The 19,627-nt window shown below is 43.0% G+C and overlaps 1 protein-coding gene across 1 annotated transcript in view; it reads right to left on the bottom strand.

Annotated features, from left to right (window-relative positions):
- Positions 1 to 1,118: 1,118 nt before the first annotated feature.
- Tmem178a (transmembrane protein 178A) overlaps positions 1,119 to 19,627 on the bottom strand; it is a 57,775-nt gene continuing 39,266 nt past the window's right edge. The window contains exons 2-4 of the mRNA XM_021218175.2: positions 17,714 to 17,827; positions 13,994 to 14,131; positions 1,119 to 2,084 (exon numbers count right to left, since the gene is read on the bottom strand). Of these exons, the coding sequence (XP_021073834.1) occupies positions 1,843 to 2,084; positions 13,994 to 14,131; positions 17,714 to 17,827 (494 nt within the window). The 3' untranslated portion in view covers positions 1,119 to 1,842. The remainder of the gene's footprint in view (positions 2,085 to 13,993; positions 14,132 to 17,713; positions 17,828 to 19,627) is intronic.

Below are 19,627 nucleotides of genomic sequence, written 5' to 3'. Positions count from 1 at the left end.
AGAGCTTTGACATGCTAGGCAAAGGCTCTACCAACTGAGGTACATCTTCAGCCACTAAGACGGGCTTTTAAAGAAAGAAGTTTCTTCAGTGAAATTAAAATCTGAAACAGTCTTATGGAGGGTGCAGGATTTCCCCCTATTTATAGAGCCTTATCACACAGTGTCACATGAAATAGGAGCTGGTCTGGAACAAGAAGGAAGAGTTTAGTATCTAGCCCTCCCCTGGAAAATGAGAGAACACAGTGGGAAGATTTTAAGTGGGAAATCAATGAAGCAAATGTTCTCATTCTTGGTCCTGAGCTTCCCTGAAATAGTCCCTGTCTGGAAGAACTTTTGAGAGTAATGGATAAAGTTTCTTCTGGAAAAACGCCAAGCACAGCCCAGCTCGGGGGCTCAGGATCAGTGTGTAGTAAGGTAGCTTAGCTTAGTTGGTAGCTTAGGAAGGAAGTCACATTCTGATCCACATGGTGGGTTTTCTCAGTCTTACACTGCAGGTCAGGAATTCTGGGCGCTGGTTTGACTTGGTTTGGTTTCCTTAATTCAAGCTAATGCTCACCTTTGAACCTTGAATTTACTGTCCTGCTGGAGAACTTTCCAGGTGTCTCTGTTGTGTGGCTACGTGAAGTTGAAAACCCCATAAGGCCAAATGAGGCTCATCTGTATCATTGAATGAACACCAGACAGGCGGTAAATGGGTGGGGACTTAAATATGACAATGAAATTTAAAACCTAGTACATGAAATTTTTGAAAACAACATCTTCTATCAATAACAAACATATAATTGCTACCAAAAAAGATCAATAGTAATGACCAGCTTAATCACATAAAGTAATTAGGCTTAGTGTAATTTGGGCATGGTGGCTCATGCCTGTAATCCTAGCACTCAGAAGACCCAGGCAGGAGGATCACTCCAAGTTCAAGGCCAGCCTGGGTTAGACAGTGAGTTGGAGGTCATACTACATAGAAAGACCTGGCCTTGAAAAACCAAACCAACCAACCAAACAAACAAAAATAATAAATGAAAATAAAACATAGTTCACAAAACAGAGTTCTCAGCTGACCTATATCTAGGAAAGACTTGCTGACCCAGCTAAAAAAAAAAAAAAAGGCACCGCTAAATTAACAAGGGGGCAGTCATTTAATGCAGAAATCCAGTTAACATAAAGAGACACAAGCCAAACAGCAGAGACTTCAAACGATGCTGCATAGTGTTACGGATCAGCTCTTACATGGTTGGTCTGTTATTCTTATGCGTTTGAACTCCAGTACAAAGACAGAGGGTGGACGTCAATTCGTTAAAAGTAATCATAAGGCAACAGAAGGAGAGTCCTCTTGTGACAAGGAACATTCACGAATAATGCACAGATATCAGGTGCTGACACAACAAGACGCCGTCAGGACGAGTTCTCAAGACGCTGCATTAAAACCCAACAAGCCTGGCACAGCGACAAGAAAATTATACTCGTTTTGTTATGAATCCTCTTGCAAATAGAAACGACTCTCTGGTAATCGATATATACAAACGTTCTGAAATAAATGGAAATCATACAAATATCTCCACCGCCGTTCCTCTCTTCTGATGCCTACAAACGTCCTGCCGTGCACTTCCTCCCTTCGCACAATCGGAGCATAGTCAGTAAAGCACTTGAACCCACAGCTGTCTTGTTTTTAGGAAGGTTGGGAAGTTCTGCACGGTTTCCTACCAGTCATTCGGAAACAGGTTGGAATGTAAAAGACCTCTTGTGCTTGGAACCCTGATGTGAACTCAGTTCTGCTCCTAATGGAACTCAGACCCACTCTGCTGCTCTGCTCCGTAGCTGGGCCTTCTTCGGTGCAGACAGTCATACCGTGGAGTCCCTGCCAGACTTTAGATGTGCAATCTTCGTCCGGCTAATAAACGGATAAGCGATGCAGAGACCTCCAGCTGCCACGATAAAACCTAAACTGCACCAGGCACAAAAGATAGACCAGCTGTAGCCATGTTCCACATCATGAGGCAGGCTGTAAATTAGCTTCGGGACCCGGTTCAAGTCATAGGAGACACTGGCAGCGTACGTGCAGAGCGAGATGGTGCAAAATATCCCTGGACACGAGAGAACAGAACGGTCAGTTGGGCATTGCTGATAACCAGGCAAATGCCAGACAAGACTTTAAACAACTCAGCTCACTCCAAATCCAGGGACACCTGGAATTCTTTTACTTGAATAGATTCATTCAAGAAGCTATGACTAAGACCAGTGAAAATTCTGATGACTTGAATCATTCAAATTTGTTTTGCCTAGTTCAAGTAACTATGCATGTTTCAATTTAGTTTTGTTTTTAGTTTTTAAAAATAATTTAATAATGGGGGCTCAGCAGTTAACAGCACTGACTGCTATTCTAGAGATCCTGAGTTCAATTCCCAGCAACCACATGGTGGCTCACAACCATCTGTAATGGGATCTGATGCCCTCTTCTGGTGTGTCTGAAGGCAGCTACAGTGTATTTATATACATAAAATAAATAATTAAAAATAATAGTTTAATAAAAAAAATTTGATCTTTGGTTTTCCCTGTGTTTGTATGTGTGTGTATGTGTGTATACATGTATGAGTGTCTATGTGCCGGCACATGTACATGGGTAAGTATGTATGAAGGGCAGAAGATGATTTCATATGTCATCTTGAGATACTCCCCTTTTCTTTTAGAGACAGGGTTTCTTGCAAGCCAGGAGCTCAACCAAGTAGAGCAAGCTGGTTCTCTGCCTCCTCAGCGCTGTGGATCAAACTCCAGCTCTCAAGAAAACCAGCATGCTAACAATGGTGTTGTCTCCCAGGTCATGGTTTTAGTTGTTGTTGTTGTTGTTGTTGTTGTTTGTTTGTTTGTTTTTCTGTGACACTGTTTCTTTTAGCCCAGGCTGGCACGGAACTCACAAGTCAGGAGAACGACCTTACATGTCTGACCATCTATCCTGTCACCACTGCTGGAGTGCTGGGATGGAAGGCTTGTACCACCACGCCTGGTTTTAGGTAATGCTGGAGACTGTATCCAGGGCTTCTGACACATTAGGCAAGCGCCCTACTTTTGGAGTGACATTCCATCACTCAACAATTCTGTTTTTAGTGGAATAAAAATTTAACATCTCTCAAATCTAACATAAAACAACTGTCACTTCCTTTGCTCTACACCAGACCTATGTTTTCATATAGCTGCAATCATTGTACAAAAATAACATTTTTAATGATGAATATTATATTCATCATGTTGCCTATAAAGCTAAATGAATTATTAGAAGCAACCACTTTTTGGAGGATAGACCTTCAACAATTTTTTTTAAAAATATAAAATAATGAATACTTCCAAATACTATAAATTAAGTCTAAGAATTTGGGATTGATGTAAATATCTTAGTAAAGATACTGTTCACTTCAATCATGCAAATTTTAATTAATTTGAGTGGTAAGAAAAAAATATATACCACATATACATATATATGTATATATAATAATATATATTACATATGTGATATATATATGCCAAAATTTACCTTATTATATCAATATAAATAACTGTATAAATAACTGTCCTTCAAGAACACTAAAATTAGGTTTGGGCAGACAAAACAAAGGTCATTTGGTAAAGTTCTTGACTTGCAAGGATGAACTTGGTTTGATACCAACATAAAAAGCCAACCCTATGGCACCTACTGATAATCACAGCTCTAAATAGATAGCTATCCTTCCGGCTCGCTAGGCAGCTAGCCTAGCTCACAGAGCCAGTAAGGGACACTGTCAAAATACAAAACACAAAGCTGGTCGCCTGAGGTTACCATCTGACTTCCAACATGTAAGTATGCACATGTGCAAGCACACTCATGTGCACACACACACACACACACACACCATACACATACCATACACATACATACCACACACCACACACATACCATACACATACACACCACACACCACATCATACCACACACACACACACACACACACACACACACATACACACTATACACTCACACACACATACCACACACACCACACACACACACACCACACACACACCACACACATACCACACAAACACACTGCACACACTACACACTCACCATAAACCAGAACCTTGATAAAAGAGCTTTTTAGTGCTCAAGGGATGATCTAATTTATCGGGGTGGGCATAGGATGAGAACAGGGTGTTTGCTGAGTTCATAAAATAAAACAAATGAAAACAGAAACTGGCATTCAATCAAGTGTCAGAATGTCTAAACCCCATAGAGTCCCTCATCATACCCTGGATTATCCCTGTGGACAAAGGAAGTGGCATCTGTTTGCTGGAAAATGGCTTTTCATACCCTTGGGGATACACGAGGCACAGATTTTAGAACTGAAAAGATAGAGGCAAAAAAAAAAAAAAAAAGCAAGAGCCCAGCCCCTGTTTTAATTTGCAGCTCTGGAGATCAAAGCCACTAGTGAAAAAACAAACCGGGAGTAGGCAGTGACCCGGACGATGAAGATCACCCTGGCGCCACTTCACAAGCTCTGGGCTCCGGCTTCATCCGCATCATACTAGGGAATATTACTTAAATCTTCCTCCAGATGTGCTCTTGGGAAATAAATAGTCTGGGGCTTTTGTTTCTTTGTTTTGTTTTGTTTTCTAAGAAAAAACAAATGTGCTCTATCTGAGATAATTTGCTATTTCCTACCCTTTGTCTGGCTTTGTTTCTAATCTCTAAAATAAATGATTTTGTTTTTCTGAACTGGAGAAAGTAATATCTATTGACTTCTTTCTGCCATTTCTTCTTCTTCTTCTTCTTCTTCTTCTTCTTCTTCTTCTTCTTCTTCTTCTTCTTCTTCTTCTTCTTCTTCTTCTTCATAAACAGCAGATGTACCACTTGAGTTGTCCAAAGGAAAACTAGGTTGGAAATCATTCTTTTTTTATCAGGGAATAGACCATTTAAAAGAATACATCCCCCTGGTATAGCGGCCTCTTGTGAGGCTATGCCAGTGCCTGGCAAACACAGAAGTGGATGCTCACAGTCAGCTATTGGATGGAACACAGGGCCCCCAATGGAGGAGCTAGAGAAAGTACCTAAGGAGCTTAAGGGGGCTGCAACCCTGTAGGTGCAACAACAATATGAACTAACCAGTACCCCCTGAGCTCATGTCTCTAGCTGCATATGTAGCAGAAGATGGCCTCATCAGCCATCATTGGGAAGAGAGGCCCCTTGGTCTTGCAAACTTTATATGACCCAGCACAGGGGAAGGCCAGGGCCAAGTAGTGGGAGTGGGTGGGTAGGGGAGCAGGGGTGTGTGTGTGGGTATAGGGAACTTTCGGGATAGCATTTGAAATGTAAATAAAGAAAAGAAAAAAAGAAAAAAGAAAAGAATACGTCCCTGCTTTCACCAAGCCCCGTGAAGAGCTGTCCTTACATCTGTGCACATGATTGCACTGACAAGAAAAGCCATGTTTGTGCACAGCAAAACCCTAGAGGAATGCTAGAACAATAAGGCTGTTGGGGTTGGGGGGAATTGATCTCTGGAGAATCAACAGGTAGACCATCATGGTGGAACAATGACCCAGGGAAAACAGCTTCATCTCACTCTCCGATGTCTGCGTATAGCTGACTGCCTAAAAGCAAGCCTTTTTACCAGCGGCGCTGTCTTCATGACCTCTGAAAGCTTCAGTTCAAACTTAGACTTCCCAAGCATGCTTTGATGGTAAAACACACGGGGCTGGGCTGCAAGAACCACTCACTCCAGTCTCAGCTCTATGTGACCCTGATATCGCCTCGCCTTCCTTTGAGTCTTTAGTGTAGCACAGGACTTAGCAACAACATAAGTCTCTTATGGTGTCAAACTCTCATAATTCTGCTAATCCAAAATAAGGCCTGGAATAAGTTTATTTTCTAAGACATCTTTGTGACTACAGTACTGTTAGGAAACTAAGCTCAAAAAAAAAAAAAAAAAAAAAAAAAAAAAAAAAAAAAAAAAAAAAAAAAAAAAAAAAAAAAAAAACCAGCTTGCATCTGTTGCTTTCTGAATAAATGTTGATTTTTTTTTTTTTTATGAACACCCCCTCCTTCCACCAACTCTATGAAACTGTTTTTGGTATGATGCATTCTATTATCACACCCCATGTTCATGCTGGATAGGAAAAGGTGACAAGGACCCACTTGCTCTGAAGACATGACCAGAGCAAAGGTTTCTCTTGGCCTTGTGCCCTGAATGAGTGTTTCCTGGGCCCTTGGTGAGTGCAGACCTCAGGGACACTTTATGGAGTGTCTCTAACTGGATTTCTTTCTTTCTCCAAGATGCCAGGGTCTGAAGCTCCTTAAAGCTAAAATCTGTACTCCCCTCCCCCAGTCCAGTAGGCAAAATACAGGCTGTTTGCATGCTTTCAGTTTCTGCCTCCACTCTGGTATTGTTATGGTTGGTAGCTTAAATGTCTGTCAAAGGCCATGTGTCAAAGCTTTGTTTATCTGCATGTGAGTGCTCAATATAATAACTGTGTGTCAGTGGTGGACCTGAGAAAGGAAGCTGACACGTAATTATCCCATGAGCCAACAAGTCAGGAGAAAAGGGAAGACAGTGGTGAGGGAGGGGAATTAACGTTAGCTTCTTTTTCCAGATCTTGAATCACAGCACCAAATGTTAACTATACTAAAATGGAGTAGCCGGCTAGAGAGTGGCAGGTGGTTATGTGTCAGCCTCCTTTCTGGAGCTGACCACTCTGTCATTACATGAAACAGTAAGAGTGACTGGGAGGCAGAGGCACCTTTAGCCGATGTTGACTGGTAGAAGAAAGTCAGGTCACTGAGGTGTACTCTTGAGGGGCTGTTGGAACTCCATGTGCTCATTCTGTCTATGGGCCCAAAACAACAGGGCCAAGAGACCATGAATTAAAACTCTGAAACCGTGAACCCAAGGACAAAACAAAACTATCATGGTTTGAATATGCTTGGCCCAGAGAATGGCCCTATTTGAAGGTGTGTACCTGTTGGAATAGGTGTGGGCATGAGCTTTAAGATCCTCGTCCTAGCTGCCTGGAAGCCAGTCTTCTCCTAGCTGCCTTCAGATGAAGATGGAGAACTCTCAGCTCTTCCTACATCATGTCTGCGTCGACGCTGCCATGCTCCCACATTGATGATGATGGACTGAAACTCTGAACTGTAAACCAGCCTCAATTAAATGTTGTCCTTATAGGAGTTGTCTTGGTCATGGTGTCTGTTTACAGCAGTAAAACCCTCACTAAGACAAAATCCTTTTCTTCTTTTTCAAGTATTTTGTCATACTTACAGAATGCTAAGACACTTTGCAAACTGAATTGTCCCTTTCTCCTGCTTTCTCTTCCTTGCTTGTATTTATCTTATCATGAAATATTATACGCATGTCCTAGCTGCTCAGGTCCTTTTCGGAAGAGGTATTCCTCAAACTGATGTCTCTCGTGACATGATGTAAGGGAGAGCAGGCCAAGCGGCCTGCCCATCCATGTGCCCCCTGTCTGCCCTTCCTTCTTCTCACAAGCCGTCCAAGCTCATCCAAGGCGAGGTGTATTCAGAGGCAAACCATCATGATGGTGAGACCCTCCAGCTGTGCCTTCCCTACTTCTAAAAGTGCCTCTGAGTTGTTCTGGTTGAGAGGAGAACAAAAGAGAGATGAACAAGAAGAGCTGTTCCATCCATCCAGACCCTCACATCCTTGAGGACACCTACAAATGCCTGGTGGCTACAGCTGTTCTTGGTGCAATGGAAATGTACTGAGAGAACACACACCTTTACTACAAGATATTGTAAAGAAGAAGAAGAAGAAGAAGAAGAAGAAGAAGAAGAAGAAGAAGAAGAAGAAGAAGAAGAAGAAGAAGAAGAAGAAGAAGAAGAAGAAGAAGAANAAGAAGAAGAAGAAGAAGAAGAAGAAGAAGAAGAAGAAGAAGAAGAAGAAGAAGAAGAAGAAGAAGAAGAAGAAGAAGAAGAAGAAGAAGAAGAGCTTTGTCCCGCTCAAGCTACTACTAAAAGAAAAATCCCCCTGGACATAGTGGCACACACTTTTAATCCCAGCATGTGGGAGGCAATGGAGTGCCCCACACCTCTGTGAGTTTGAGGTCAGCTTTGAATATATACATATGTGAGTTCCAGGACACACAGAGCTACATAGTGAGACCTTGTCTTGAAACAAACAAACAAATTCTAAATTTGCTTACTCTAGGAAAAAAATTATTTAAATAATCAAGACATGCCTACAGCAGCCAGATCCATAGTTTAGGTCAGTTTTTTTTTTTAAATAATGCTATCTCTTTTAGGTTCCACACACATCTTAACATGTTCACATGCATGGGCTAGGTAAAGGTACTGTAACAATGTTCTACAGACAGAGAGACTTTTAAAAAATAAAGCTATTTTCTTAGAATTCCAGAGGCTGTGAATCTAAGTTCAAGGCAACAACATGCTGGTATTCCTCTGAGCCCACCTAGCTTTGAACATGGCTGCCTTCTCCTCATGTCTTCACATGTAACTCTTCAAATCCCCCTACTCTATGACCAACACTATCCATACTGGCTTAAGACACAACATATTGCCCTAATTTACTATGAGTTTCTCTTTAAAAACCCTGTTTCCCAGTTAAGTTACACTCTGAGATTCTGGGAACTGGCAATTTAACATACAAGTCATGGGAAACAAAACTTATCCCTTATTATTTTCTGTGTTTGAGTCTGCTAACTGAATGGAGTATACTTCTATTATTTTATAGGTCTTAACAAGCTTGTACTATCTTCATATAGTACATTACCACTTACTTATTATCCTTTATGTCTTGGACCTAGTTCTGGTTAAGATGAGAGTTAGTTTCATGTGGTCTTCTTGTTCAAGAACCAAAGTGTTCTGTCCACTTCCCTACATGCATTGCAAGCAGACATAGTGGATACTTTTTGGATTATCTGTAATTTTGACATATTGGCTAACAGACATAAGTTCATAGAGTCAAGAAAGAAAGCCTGCTAAACACAACTGAAGACTACAATAAATTGATTAGGACCCTCTTAAGAAGTAATTTGTGAGGACTGGAGTGATGGCTCAGCAGTTAGGAGCTTTTATTGTTCTTGGAGAATCAGGGTTTGATTCCCAGCACCCATATAGTGGCTCTGTACCTCTAGTTCCAGGGGATCCAGTGCCCTCTTCTGGTCTCCATGGACACTGCATGCACATACTATGCAAATATACATATACACTTATACACACAAAATAAAAATAAATCTTCTTTTAAAACCTTTTTCTATACAAAGTAGTTCACACCAAAGTGTCCCATGGAGGACTTAAGTTACTCCACACGTTACTTCAGGCAATCCTGGATATTTATCGGTAGCAACCCTACTTCACACAAGGTACAAGTGGATATGCAGTTATTCTTGCATTCAGGAAGTTCAAAAGCTACAGGCCATCTTGAGGATCCATAGGGAGAAAGGTTAGCTTTCCAGTCTTTCCTCCTTTCTTCCCTTCCCTCCATCTTCTCCCCCAACAAGCTCATCCTTCTAGCCTCGCTGGTGGCCACAGGAAAGAGAGGTCCCCTGTCCTGGGCTTGCTCCTGGAGATCGTTAGGAATATCTTCAAAGGATGAATAATTACTGGTTTCCTGATAACCCCTGCATGTGGCTACTTCCCTTATAAAATATTAAAGAGGGTTTTTTTTGCCGATATTCTTAATTAGAGCACACCATGACATCACAGAAGAGCAGGACTGGAAGGGATATTTTTAGATCGGGACAGCAAATAAATTCATGCCACCATCCCAGATCATGAGCCTGATTTCCTGCCCTAAAACCTCTGAGGTGCCCATGGCCAGCTAGGAAGATGTAATTAGGGCAACCGAGGCTCATTCTTTTATGACCTCCCTCCTTTGATGTGCTTAAAAGGCTGAAGAGCCGAAGTTGCTTCATTCCGCTTAGCTTGCTTGATAAATAACCAACTACAACACCCAAAGGCATAAACATCGATTTTCTTTTCCCTGTGCCTTTAACGGATAGCTTGCCCATCATTCTGCTCCTCTTGCCCTTTCAGTAAAACAGACATGCTCCTTTTCATATAGATTACTACAAAGGCCTCATCTCTGTTGTCTTAACTTAATGGTGTGGCAGGCCTACTAGAGGCAGAGAAAATGTATAAAAGATAAGCAAACAAACATGATGAAAAGATACACAATCTGCAATTCCTTAACAAAAAAATCTAATCTTTTTCTGCAATATTGCATTCATTTCCTTGAGAGGCAAAGTATTCCCCTCCCTGGGGTAAGGTTATTATAGTCCCCACTGATCCAGCTTAGTGTGGATATTCATGCATTTTGTTGCAGAAATGTTAATGTATGTGATTTTGCAACAATGCCCCAAACCTTGCCGACATCCTAGATAAAACAGAATACATATGCCATACTCTCTTTCTAAAATAAAATATTTAGGTCTTGAATTCCAAAACACATTTAGTCCCCAGGGTTTTAGATAATGTATTAAGGGCCCGTGGTTTAGGACTGCAGTTGATGAATAGCCTAGATCATTCCAGGATAAGACCTACTTCAGCAGGCTCCTTTTATTTAGATGCATTGAAGCAAAGCAAGGTTCGGGCCAGGATGGATGCTAACTGCTCCTGATGCTTTGTGGGGGCTACCTGGATGCTGTCCCTTCCTCTGCTGACAGAAGGAGAGTGTCACATGCTACACATGCTCTCCCAGAAGGTTTCAGCCCATGAGAAACAATGGATATGGTTGGTCATGAGATCTGCACCAAGGGAGGAGAATTGAATACAAGCTTTATTCTATTATTTGAGATTTCTGGTGTATTAAAAAAAAAATACTTAAGTGCCAGGGAGACGTTTCAGCAGATAAAGGCATTTACAAAGCTTGCATTTAATCCTGGGAAACCACAGGGTGGAAGGAAAAACCTGAATCCCACAACTTGTCCTCTGACCAACACACACACACACACACACACACACACACACACACACACACACAGTAATAAAAGATAGATTAAAATTCTATAACAAATAAAATTATATTAAAACTGATAATATTGCATGAATTAACCCTTTAATGGTAGCAACAGCAGCTATGTTACTATGGTCATCTAATAGAGTGCTTCATTTATTTATGGTTTTTTTTTTTTGCATGTGTCTATGTGTATGTACAAGAATGTATGAATGTGCACAGGTACATGGAGGTTTCGGGACAACCCTGGTGTTATCTTCAGGAACTCTGCTCACTTTTTTTTTTTTTTTTTGAGACTAGAGCTCCTATTGTCCTGGTGCTTACCAAGTAGGTACGGCTGACTGGCCAGCAATCCCTAGAAAACCTCTACCACCCCATCACTGAGATTATAAACACAGCACTTCATCCAGAATTCTAATTTTTTAAAAGATTTATTTATTCATTATATGTAAGTACACTGTAGCTGTCTTCAGACACTGCAGAAGAGGGCGTCAGATCTCATTACGGATGGTTGTGAGCTGCCATGTGGTTTCTGGGATTTGAACTCAGGACTTCTGGAAGAGCAGTCAGTGCTCTTAACCGCTGAGCCATCTCTCCAGCCCCAGAATTCTATTTTTATGGGAGTTCGGAGGATTAAACTGAGGCCCTTACGCTTTGAGGCAGTCACTTTACTGAGTCAGTGACCTCCCCCCGTCCAAATGTTTCCCTTAATGTGGATAGTGTATTCACACTGCAGTGGAGATGGAACGCTCTAGCAATGGGCAGGAGCTTAAAGCTGGAAAGAGGAGGTCTCGCTGACTCAGTCTTCCATGTCTGTCCCTGTGCTTGCCTGGGTAATCTCAGAGCACGTGATGTCACGGGTCTAATGCAAGCCCCTTGGTGGGTCCCTACCCCAGCTCCTTCTCCAAGGAACCCCCTCGCAAGGCTGCAGAGTGAGGTCTTGGCACCCAGTGCTGCAACCCAGCTCTCAGATATACACTGATAGGTAGTCCAGAAGCGGGCGTGTCACCTGCAGGTCATCAAGGCTGGCTTGTGTGCCACAGGGCAGGAGGAGGAAGACTGTTCTACATTTTCCACTCTAACATCTCAACTGTCACATCACTGGGGTTCTCCACTGAAGGGCTGGCTAATCAGTTCAGGCAGAGAATGAAGACGCCAGCATATTAGAAGGGCTAAGTTTAGCACCAAAAATCTGTGGGAGGGCTGCTGTCTGGAGTTGGTGAAGACAGCCTGCTTAATTAAAATCAATGCTTTTAACCCTTCAGAGCTCTCGCTGCCTGGCATCGCGGAGAAGGTGCTCCAGCTAAGTTAGCTCCAGCTAGCTGCCTCCTCATAACCCTGTAGAATCTACAGGGTTAACCACTATCTCAGGGTTCTGGAAGGAGTGTAAAGATGTTGTTTGCAGTAACAAACCAAAAGAAACTTCCCTACTCCCCACTTCAAGTGACAGATGAGCAGAGCACCCTGAAAACTGTCAGCCCTTCTGTGTGACTGACGGACACTGGACTTTAGCCTTCCTTTCTGCAAAACTCATCTCCTTAGCCTGTGCAGGAGAACTGGTAGAGCTGACTTTGTGTGGCCTTGTGATTTATTTCAACAATAACAATGGTGTCGTACTCTGAACGCCCTTAAGGGCTCATGAATCACCTAGAGTAAAAGGTGGTCCTCGAAAGCCCCTTCTGTGGGATGGGGCCTCTCCAGAGTTTGGGGGGGAGCAGCCAGGCATGATAGTGTACACATGGGGACTCCAGCACACAGGACGCAGCGGCAGGAAAGCTGTAAGTTCGAAGCCAGCCTGGATTACATGGAAGTTCCAGGCTTTTCAGAGCTACATAGCAAGATCTCGTCTAAAAATAAATAAATAAATAAACAACAGCAAAACTAAAGCTGTCAGGGGGAGAAACCTACACATCTTTGATGAACATTGGGCTAGAACTCAAAACTTGCGGTATAACTAACAAAGGGGAGAGAAAGGGAAGACATTTTTACTAACTGTGAAGCCCCAGGAGTCTTTGGGCCAGAATCTGGAGTAGTGTTGGCTCTTCTGCTGGGACTACTACTACATTGGGAAACTTAATTTGGCATTCACTCATTATTCACACTTTAACTTCCTGTGAAGGTTGAAAATGCAGTCTTCTTCAGCTAGCCATTGACCCAACTCCCAACCCTTTTGTAGACAAAAAGACCCTTTACGTGTTAACCAACCAACCAAACCAACCCAACAACCAACCAAATCTAGCCACGTTTGCATACCCCTCGTGTTTTAAGTAAAGTCGTCCTTCCATTAAACAGTTTCCAGAACGTTCACTTTAAATTCACGCTCCTCTCTCTTCTCTTCATTGAGAGATCTCTAATGATTTGGTCCTGACCATGGATGGCTCTCACTTCGTGTGGTTCCTTTCTGTCTCCTACCTCTCTTCCTTCTCAGATCGTGCTCACCTGACCCCTGCTCAGGAGTCAGGGCTGGTGGCACCTTCAGCCCACAGCTCTCTTCCAACTTCTGGCCGCTTCTCAGGATTTAACTCAGAAATCGCTGCCTCAGCATCTCCCAACCCGACTGTACCCTGCTCTTCCGCACAGTTTTTATTGCTATCACAAATCATTTCTTATGCCTCTCCACAATAAACATGGGCAGGGATGTTGCCTCCTCTCTATGTCTCTAAGACCAAGAGCTACCCCCGACACAAGAAATTCTCCAACAGTCATGCCAAGGACATGTCCCCAGTACACGGACTATGAGGGGACTTTCAGCTACTGACCTTTCTCCCCAAGACATAGAATTAAGCAATAAGGCAGAAAATGCCAGCATCGACTCCAACTGAGAATGAATACAGGACACTTCCCTCTGACCTACTAATGCTACTGTGGGAAAATTGACCAGTGCACTTTGTACACTCTTCCCTTTAAATTCTTTATTTTCTACCAAAGATGAATGAGCTTCTGCTTGCTCACTCCTCACCACTGAAACCAAAATTAATAGTGATATGACCAAGCCGAGTACTGTGCCACAGGGAGGAAGCTGACGGTATATAGTCTACCTGTCATGAGGAATAGGAGTCCGGCCACGTGCTGGGTCAGGCTTTCCTCCCAGAAGAAGCTGACGGTGGCCACGATGCAGCCACACAGCAGGACAGCCACCGCCATGCCCAAGAAGCCAGCTGTTATTCTTCTTAGATCTAATCTCAAAAAACAGAAACAGATTGTAAAAATCAGAGGTCGGGTCAAGAAAGCTATTGAAAAATTACAGGACAAAGAATACCATATGCATTATGTGAAGAGGCTCCCCAAGCAGGCATTGGGGCCTTCAGGGTGAAAGATTTAGGGACCTCGGCTTCCGTGGATCTGCGGGTACATTGGCTATGGGCATGTGGGACATGGAACCTTTGCCAGTGTACCCTTCTGTGTCTGTGGAGGAGTTGATGACACCTACAGAATAGATGAGGGAACAACCCCAGCGTAAACGTGAGTAACAAACACCACACACAGTAAATGAGGTGGGGAAGATTCGAGAACCACATCCCCAGCGTTCAAAGCGCAGCCCAGATGAAGGTCGGCTACCACAGTGGCTGTTATTAACCTGGCTTCTCCTCTTTGGAGGAAAGAGCCTGGAAGGCAAAGCGGGGGTTTGTCTGAGCATCTCAGATGCCAGTTAGCTTGGTTTTCTTCATTCCCAGCTACTCATGCCTATTTTCGAGAAGTATTTAAGAGAAGCGTGCGGAAAGTGCAGCCACCATGGGAAAGGAAGCAGCCTGCGGGGCAGGAGGCAGTAGAATTAGCTCCTCAGAAACGCCCTCTCACCCCTCAAGTCCGAGTCTCCCAGTGCCTATTCACCCAGGCGTAAGACTTAGGAACTACACCCACGGGACACGTCCCCACCTTATGCCTAACTGACAGTGTCTGTCTGGGCTGTTCCCAAGCTGTGAGACACAACCCCTTTGGGGGTCAAAACGACCCTTTCACGGGGGTCACATATCAGATATCCTGCATATCCTAAGTTACATTGCAATCCATAACAGTAGCAAAATTACAATTGGGAAGCATCAGTGAGAATGATTTTATGGTTGGGAGTCACCACACGAGGAGCTGTGTTAAGGGGCCGCAGCATTAAGACAGTTGGGAGCCACTGATCTATATCAAAAGGTGTCTCCCCCTTACAGCACTTGGGCAATACTCGGGTTGCCTGTCTTCGGGTTATATTACTTTTCACTGTTTCTGTCCTTCCTGCTTTTGCTTGTGTCTTTGTTTGGAACAACACATTTTTCTTAAAATAACACACACACACACACACACACACACACACACACACACACACACACACACTCTACCTGGGCCCCCTAAGGCCAGGCAACAAGTCTAAGCAAAATACACATGCAGTAGTGCTCAGCTGACTGTGGGCTTTGGAGGATGGGCTTATCCACTGCTGTACTGTACTTAGGGGCTCTGGAGGGAAGATGGGCTACAGTAGCTTCCAGTATTGGCCATAGCATCTTAGCCACAGGCAGCTTTTCCTATTTCCCGGATTGTGTGTGTGTGTGTGTGTGTGTGTGTGTGTGTGTGTGTGACTGTTTGTTTGTTTTTCGAGACAGGGTTTCTCTGTGTAACTTCGGCTGTCCAGAAACTCTCTCTGTACAAACAGGCTGACCTCAAACTCACAGAGTTCTGCCTGCCTCTGCCTCCTGAGCGCTGAGACCAAAGGTGAATGCTACCACCCAGCTTTGTTCCCCTACTCCTTAGAGGGAAATTCTCGTTTCTAGCTCAGAGTTTTTAGATTCTTTTAATCTGAATTAAAATGTGACTTCCCCCCCCCCCAGAAGAGAAAATATACATTGCAAAATAAGGGGTTATGGATAGTAACATTTTAAATATGTTGAATTAGTATTGGTACACGGTATAAATAGTTTGACATGGCCACATATGAGGAGAGCGACTAATCCCAGCGCACTGTGATTCGCAAGTTCTATCTTCTGTAGGTACCCCAAAACACAAAGATCAGACATGAACCACAGGAGCCTGGCATCAGCTCCAGACATGTTATCTTACTGGCAAAGGTGGTATAGATCATCAAGGCTGGCTCTCTTAGAAACAGGCATGCAAATGTCAAAACCCTGTTTCTACTAGAAACTTCCCCCAGGGCTAATGCTCAAATCACTGCCCAGCTGGGTAAAGAGGTTCGAACTTGTAGCGTTAAAAGAGGTGAGGTTCTTTGCAGGACCCTGTGATTTTTCTATCTGACCAAAGTCGATAATAATGAGTCCGGTCTTCATAGACACTCAAAGACAAAGAACTTCAAACATGCTCATAGAAGAAGGACTGCCACTCAGATAAGACTCGGTGGCTACTGCTGAGAAATGCTTGTTCAAGTTTGCCAGCAAGAAAGAACTTGGAAGAAGTTTATCGTATATTTTATCCATTCAGTGACTTTTCTTTTTTCTTTTTCTTTTTCTTTTTCTTTTCTTTTCTCTTTCTTTCTTTCTTTCTTTCTTTCTTTCTTTCTTTTTTTTTTGAACAGGGTTCCTCTGTGGCCTTGGCTGTCCAGGAGCTCACTCTGCAGACCAGGCTGCCCTCAAACTTGAACAGAGATCCTTCTGCCTCCGCTGGATTGAAAGGTGTGCACCATCACCCACCCACCCACCCCCCACCCCCCGCGCACGCACACTTATTTTCAGTGACTTTTCTAAATCCTAAAGTAGTCATCAATATTTATATGAGACGCCACCTTGATGATGTAGGAGCCTCCACGTTTGTAGTGAGAATCGAGACAGCCCTTTATTCCACGTGGTGATTTACTCAAAGAGCGAGACAGTATCCACGGTGGCTTTCTCCACCCAAAACCACGACCACAGAACTCTTTGCTGCTTGCTCTCTGGAAAAGATGGCAATGCTGACTTCTGACTCTTGGTCACACTGGGAAGAACACGGTGTCCTGTTTTGCTGTCACATGCCACTTGCCACGAGACAGCTTGAATTAAGCATCTCCAGGTAAATAGCCAGGTTTTTTAGTTTTGAACTGTCCGATTTTATCCAGACTTTCGCATTTCCTTGACAGTGAAGAGGAGCAATTCTTTCCACGAAGATGCAGAGGTAAGAGACTCTCTCCTACCTCTGAGAAAGCTATGTCATAGACTCATGAAGATATTTCAGCAAAAATGCAATGATCTGAGCTAAACACGGCAGCTAAAATAAATGTTATATAAGAAAAGCAAAAGTGGGGGCAATTAAGGAATAGTGTTGAGGTCAAGTCCGTATACCTGCTAACTTTGTTTTTAAAAAGAGATTGAGATGGGTTGGGAAGAGGAAGATGGCTTAACGTAAAAACACTGCTTCTGATGATCTGAACTTGGTTCCCAGGACCCAGGTTGGGTGGCTCACAACCACTTGTCACTCCAGCTTCAGGGACATCTAGTGGTACCTCTGGCCTCTAAGGGCACCTGAACTCTAATGCACAGATTCCCCTCACAATACACATAATTAAAAATAAAACTTGAAAAAAAAAAAAAAACCCAAAGTTCGGTTACTTGAAGTTAGTTAACATTGCTACATGCGTAGACGGCCACATGGTCTGGTCATGTACTTCAACGCCTGGTTTTTCTCACACTTGAATTATAAACACAGGGTGTTTGCAGACTAGCAAATGGAGGCCTAGGGTGTCTGACCCAGCTCATTTGAGCCCAGAGGGTGCATAAGATTAAACAGCTTTCTATCCAAACGCAAGACGGTGGTGGGGAATCTTTGTCTAGTTATTTCCCAGGAATACTTACGAAGCAGGTGCCACTCATCTTGCTGGATTGTCTTGGTTAAATTGAAAGGAATGTTTCTTAAGCGGATTGGCTGAGAAAAGTGGTACTTGATTGCTGTGCATCGCTGTGCGATACCTTGGAAAAAAAAAGGAGAAATGAGGTTTACTAGCCTCTTCATTTGTAATAGAATTCTGGAGCCCAAGGCAGAATAATTTATCCTAAACCAGGTTGAATGGGGAAGGAGCAGGGAATCTCTTGATTACTGTCATTAACAGAGGCAACTCATGGCAGCAAAACCCAAAAGCTTGAAATAGAGTTTTAAAAATCACATTCCATTTAAATGCATTTTTATGAATATATATATATATAATCACTAAATGCTTTTCAACACTGAGTTCATATGACTTAAGCACATAACTATTGAGGCAGGAAGATGTGCTCAAATGTACAAATGGTTGAAGAAAACCAGCCTAGAATTCTAAATTAATGCCTGAACACCCTGTTGGAATTTAATCTAGTCTCAAACTCTCAATTAACTTTTAATTTTGAATTTTCTCAAAATTCACTAGTATATGTGTTCTCTGGAAGCCAGAAGACATTTTTCTCCTTAGTCAACTTCGACATGGTGGTTTAGGAAGTAATTATAATTGACAAACATAAGTTTGCTTAGTCTTCCAGAGGCTGTGCCATCCCTGACCATCACTGACTTGAACTATGAATCTTGAGAAAGTCATTAGTCATGATGGAAAAGGAATTCTTTTTCTTCCCCTCAGCTGGTGGCACAGCTGGTCCCAGATGTGATACCACCATGTGTAGCCATGGGGTCATGTGCACCCCTCGTCCTCTGAACCCGGTGCTTTCATTGACTGGCTTATGTGTCGTTTCTTCCCTTCTAGCCTTCTGAATTCTATGAACAGCATCTATCCTCTCTTGAAACTCAGCAACAAACAAGACATACTTCTTTGGGTCAGTCATCTTGACCAGTTGTCTGGATAAATGCATCTCATTGAACTAACCTTAGAAACAGTGTGTGTGTGTGTGTGTGTGCGCGCGCGCACGTGTGCGTGTGTGTGTGCATGTGTGTGTGTGTGTGTGTGTGTGTGTGTGTGTTAGCTCTTTGACTGCAGCAGCTGTTAACTAGAGAATCCTCCCAGATGCCAATTAACTTCTAATGGGTAGACAGACTCCCAAGAAGTAAAAGGACAAAGTGAATTTAAAGAAAAATCATAAAGTGAAAGGAGATATTAATCATATAGAAATAAATACTTGGCAAACCTGCCAAACACTAACTAATATTAAATTGGGCAGAAGAAAAATTATAGGAAGACACAAACTCAAAGGCAACTCAAGGCAAAAGCTGAGTTATTCTGACTGCATCCATAGCAAGAACAGGGACGGAGTTAGTAATTAGCTTAGTGAGGGAAAGCCCAAGACCTGCCTGATGAGCTTTACCAAATGCTTAAACAAGAATCAGCACTCCCTCTGGCCCTTCAAGAACCAAACAGAAGTGGAGGAAGCGCCTCCCATCTGAATCTGAAATCAAGACATCACAAGAAAGAAAACTATGTAATATCTTGTTTGTGCGTATGCATATATGTGAGTGTACATGTGTGTACATATATGTAAGACCAGGAAAGCCTTGGTGTCAGTCCTCAGGTGCTCTCTGCTCTCTCTCTCTCTCTCTCTCTCTCCCTCTTTCTGTCTGTCTGTCTGTCTGTTTGTCTTCCTTTCTCTGAGACAGGACCTCTCACTGGCCTGGAACCAGATGAGACACATCTTGGGAATACAAATGGGTTCACCTCCATAAATACTGGTTGGGTGTGGCAGCCCATCCTAATCCCAAGGGAAGAAGAAGAAGAAGAAGAAGAAGAAGAAGAAGAAGAAGAAGAAGAAGAAGAAGAAGAAGAAGAAGAAGAAGAAGAAGAAGAAGAAGAA

The sequence above is a fragment of the Mus pahari genome, chromosome 18 (genome assembly GCF_900095145.1).
Source record: "Mus pahari chromosome 18, PAHARI_EIJ_v1.1, whole genome shotgun sequence".
Lineage (NCBI taxonomy): Eukaryota > Metazoa > Chordata > Mammalia > Rodentia > Muridae > Mus > Mus pahari.
This window is presented reverse-complemented; position numbering and strand designations above follow the sequence as displayed.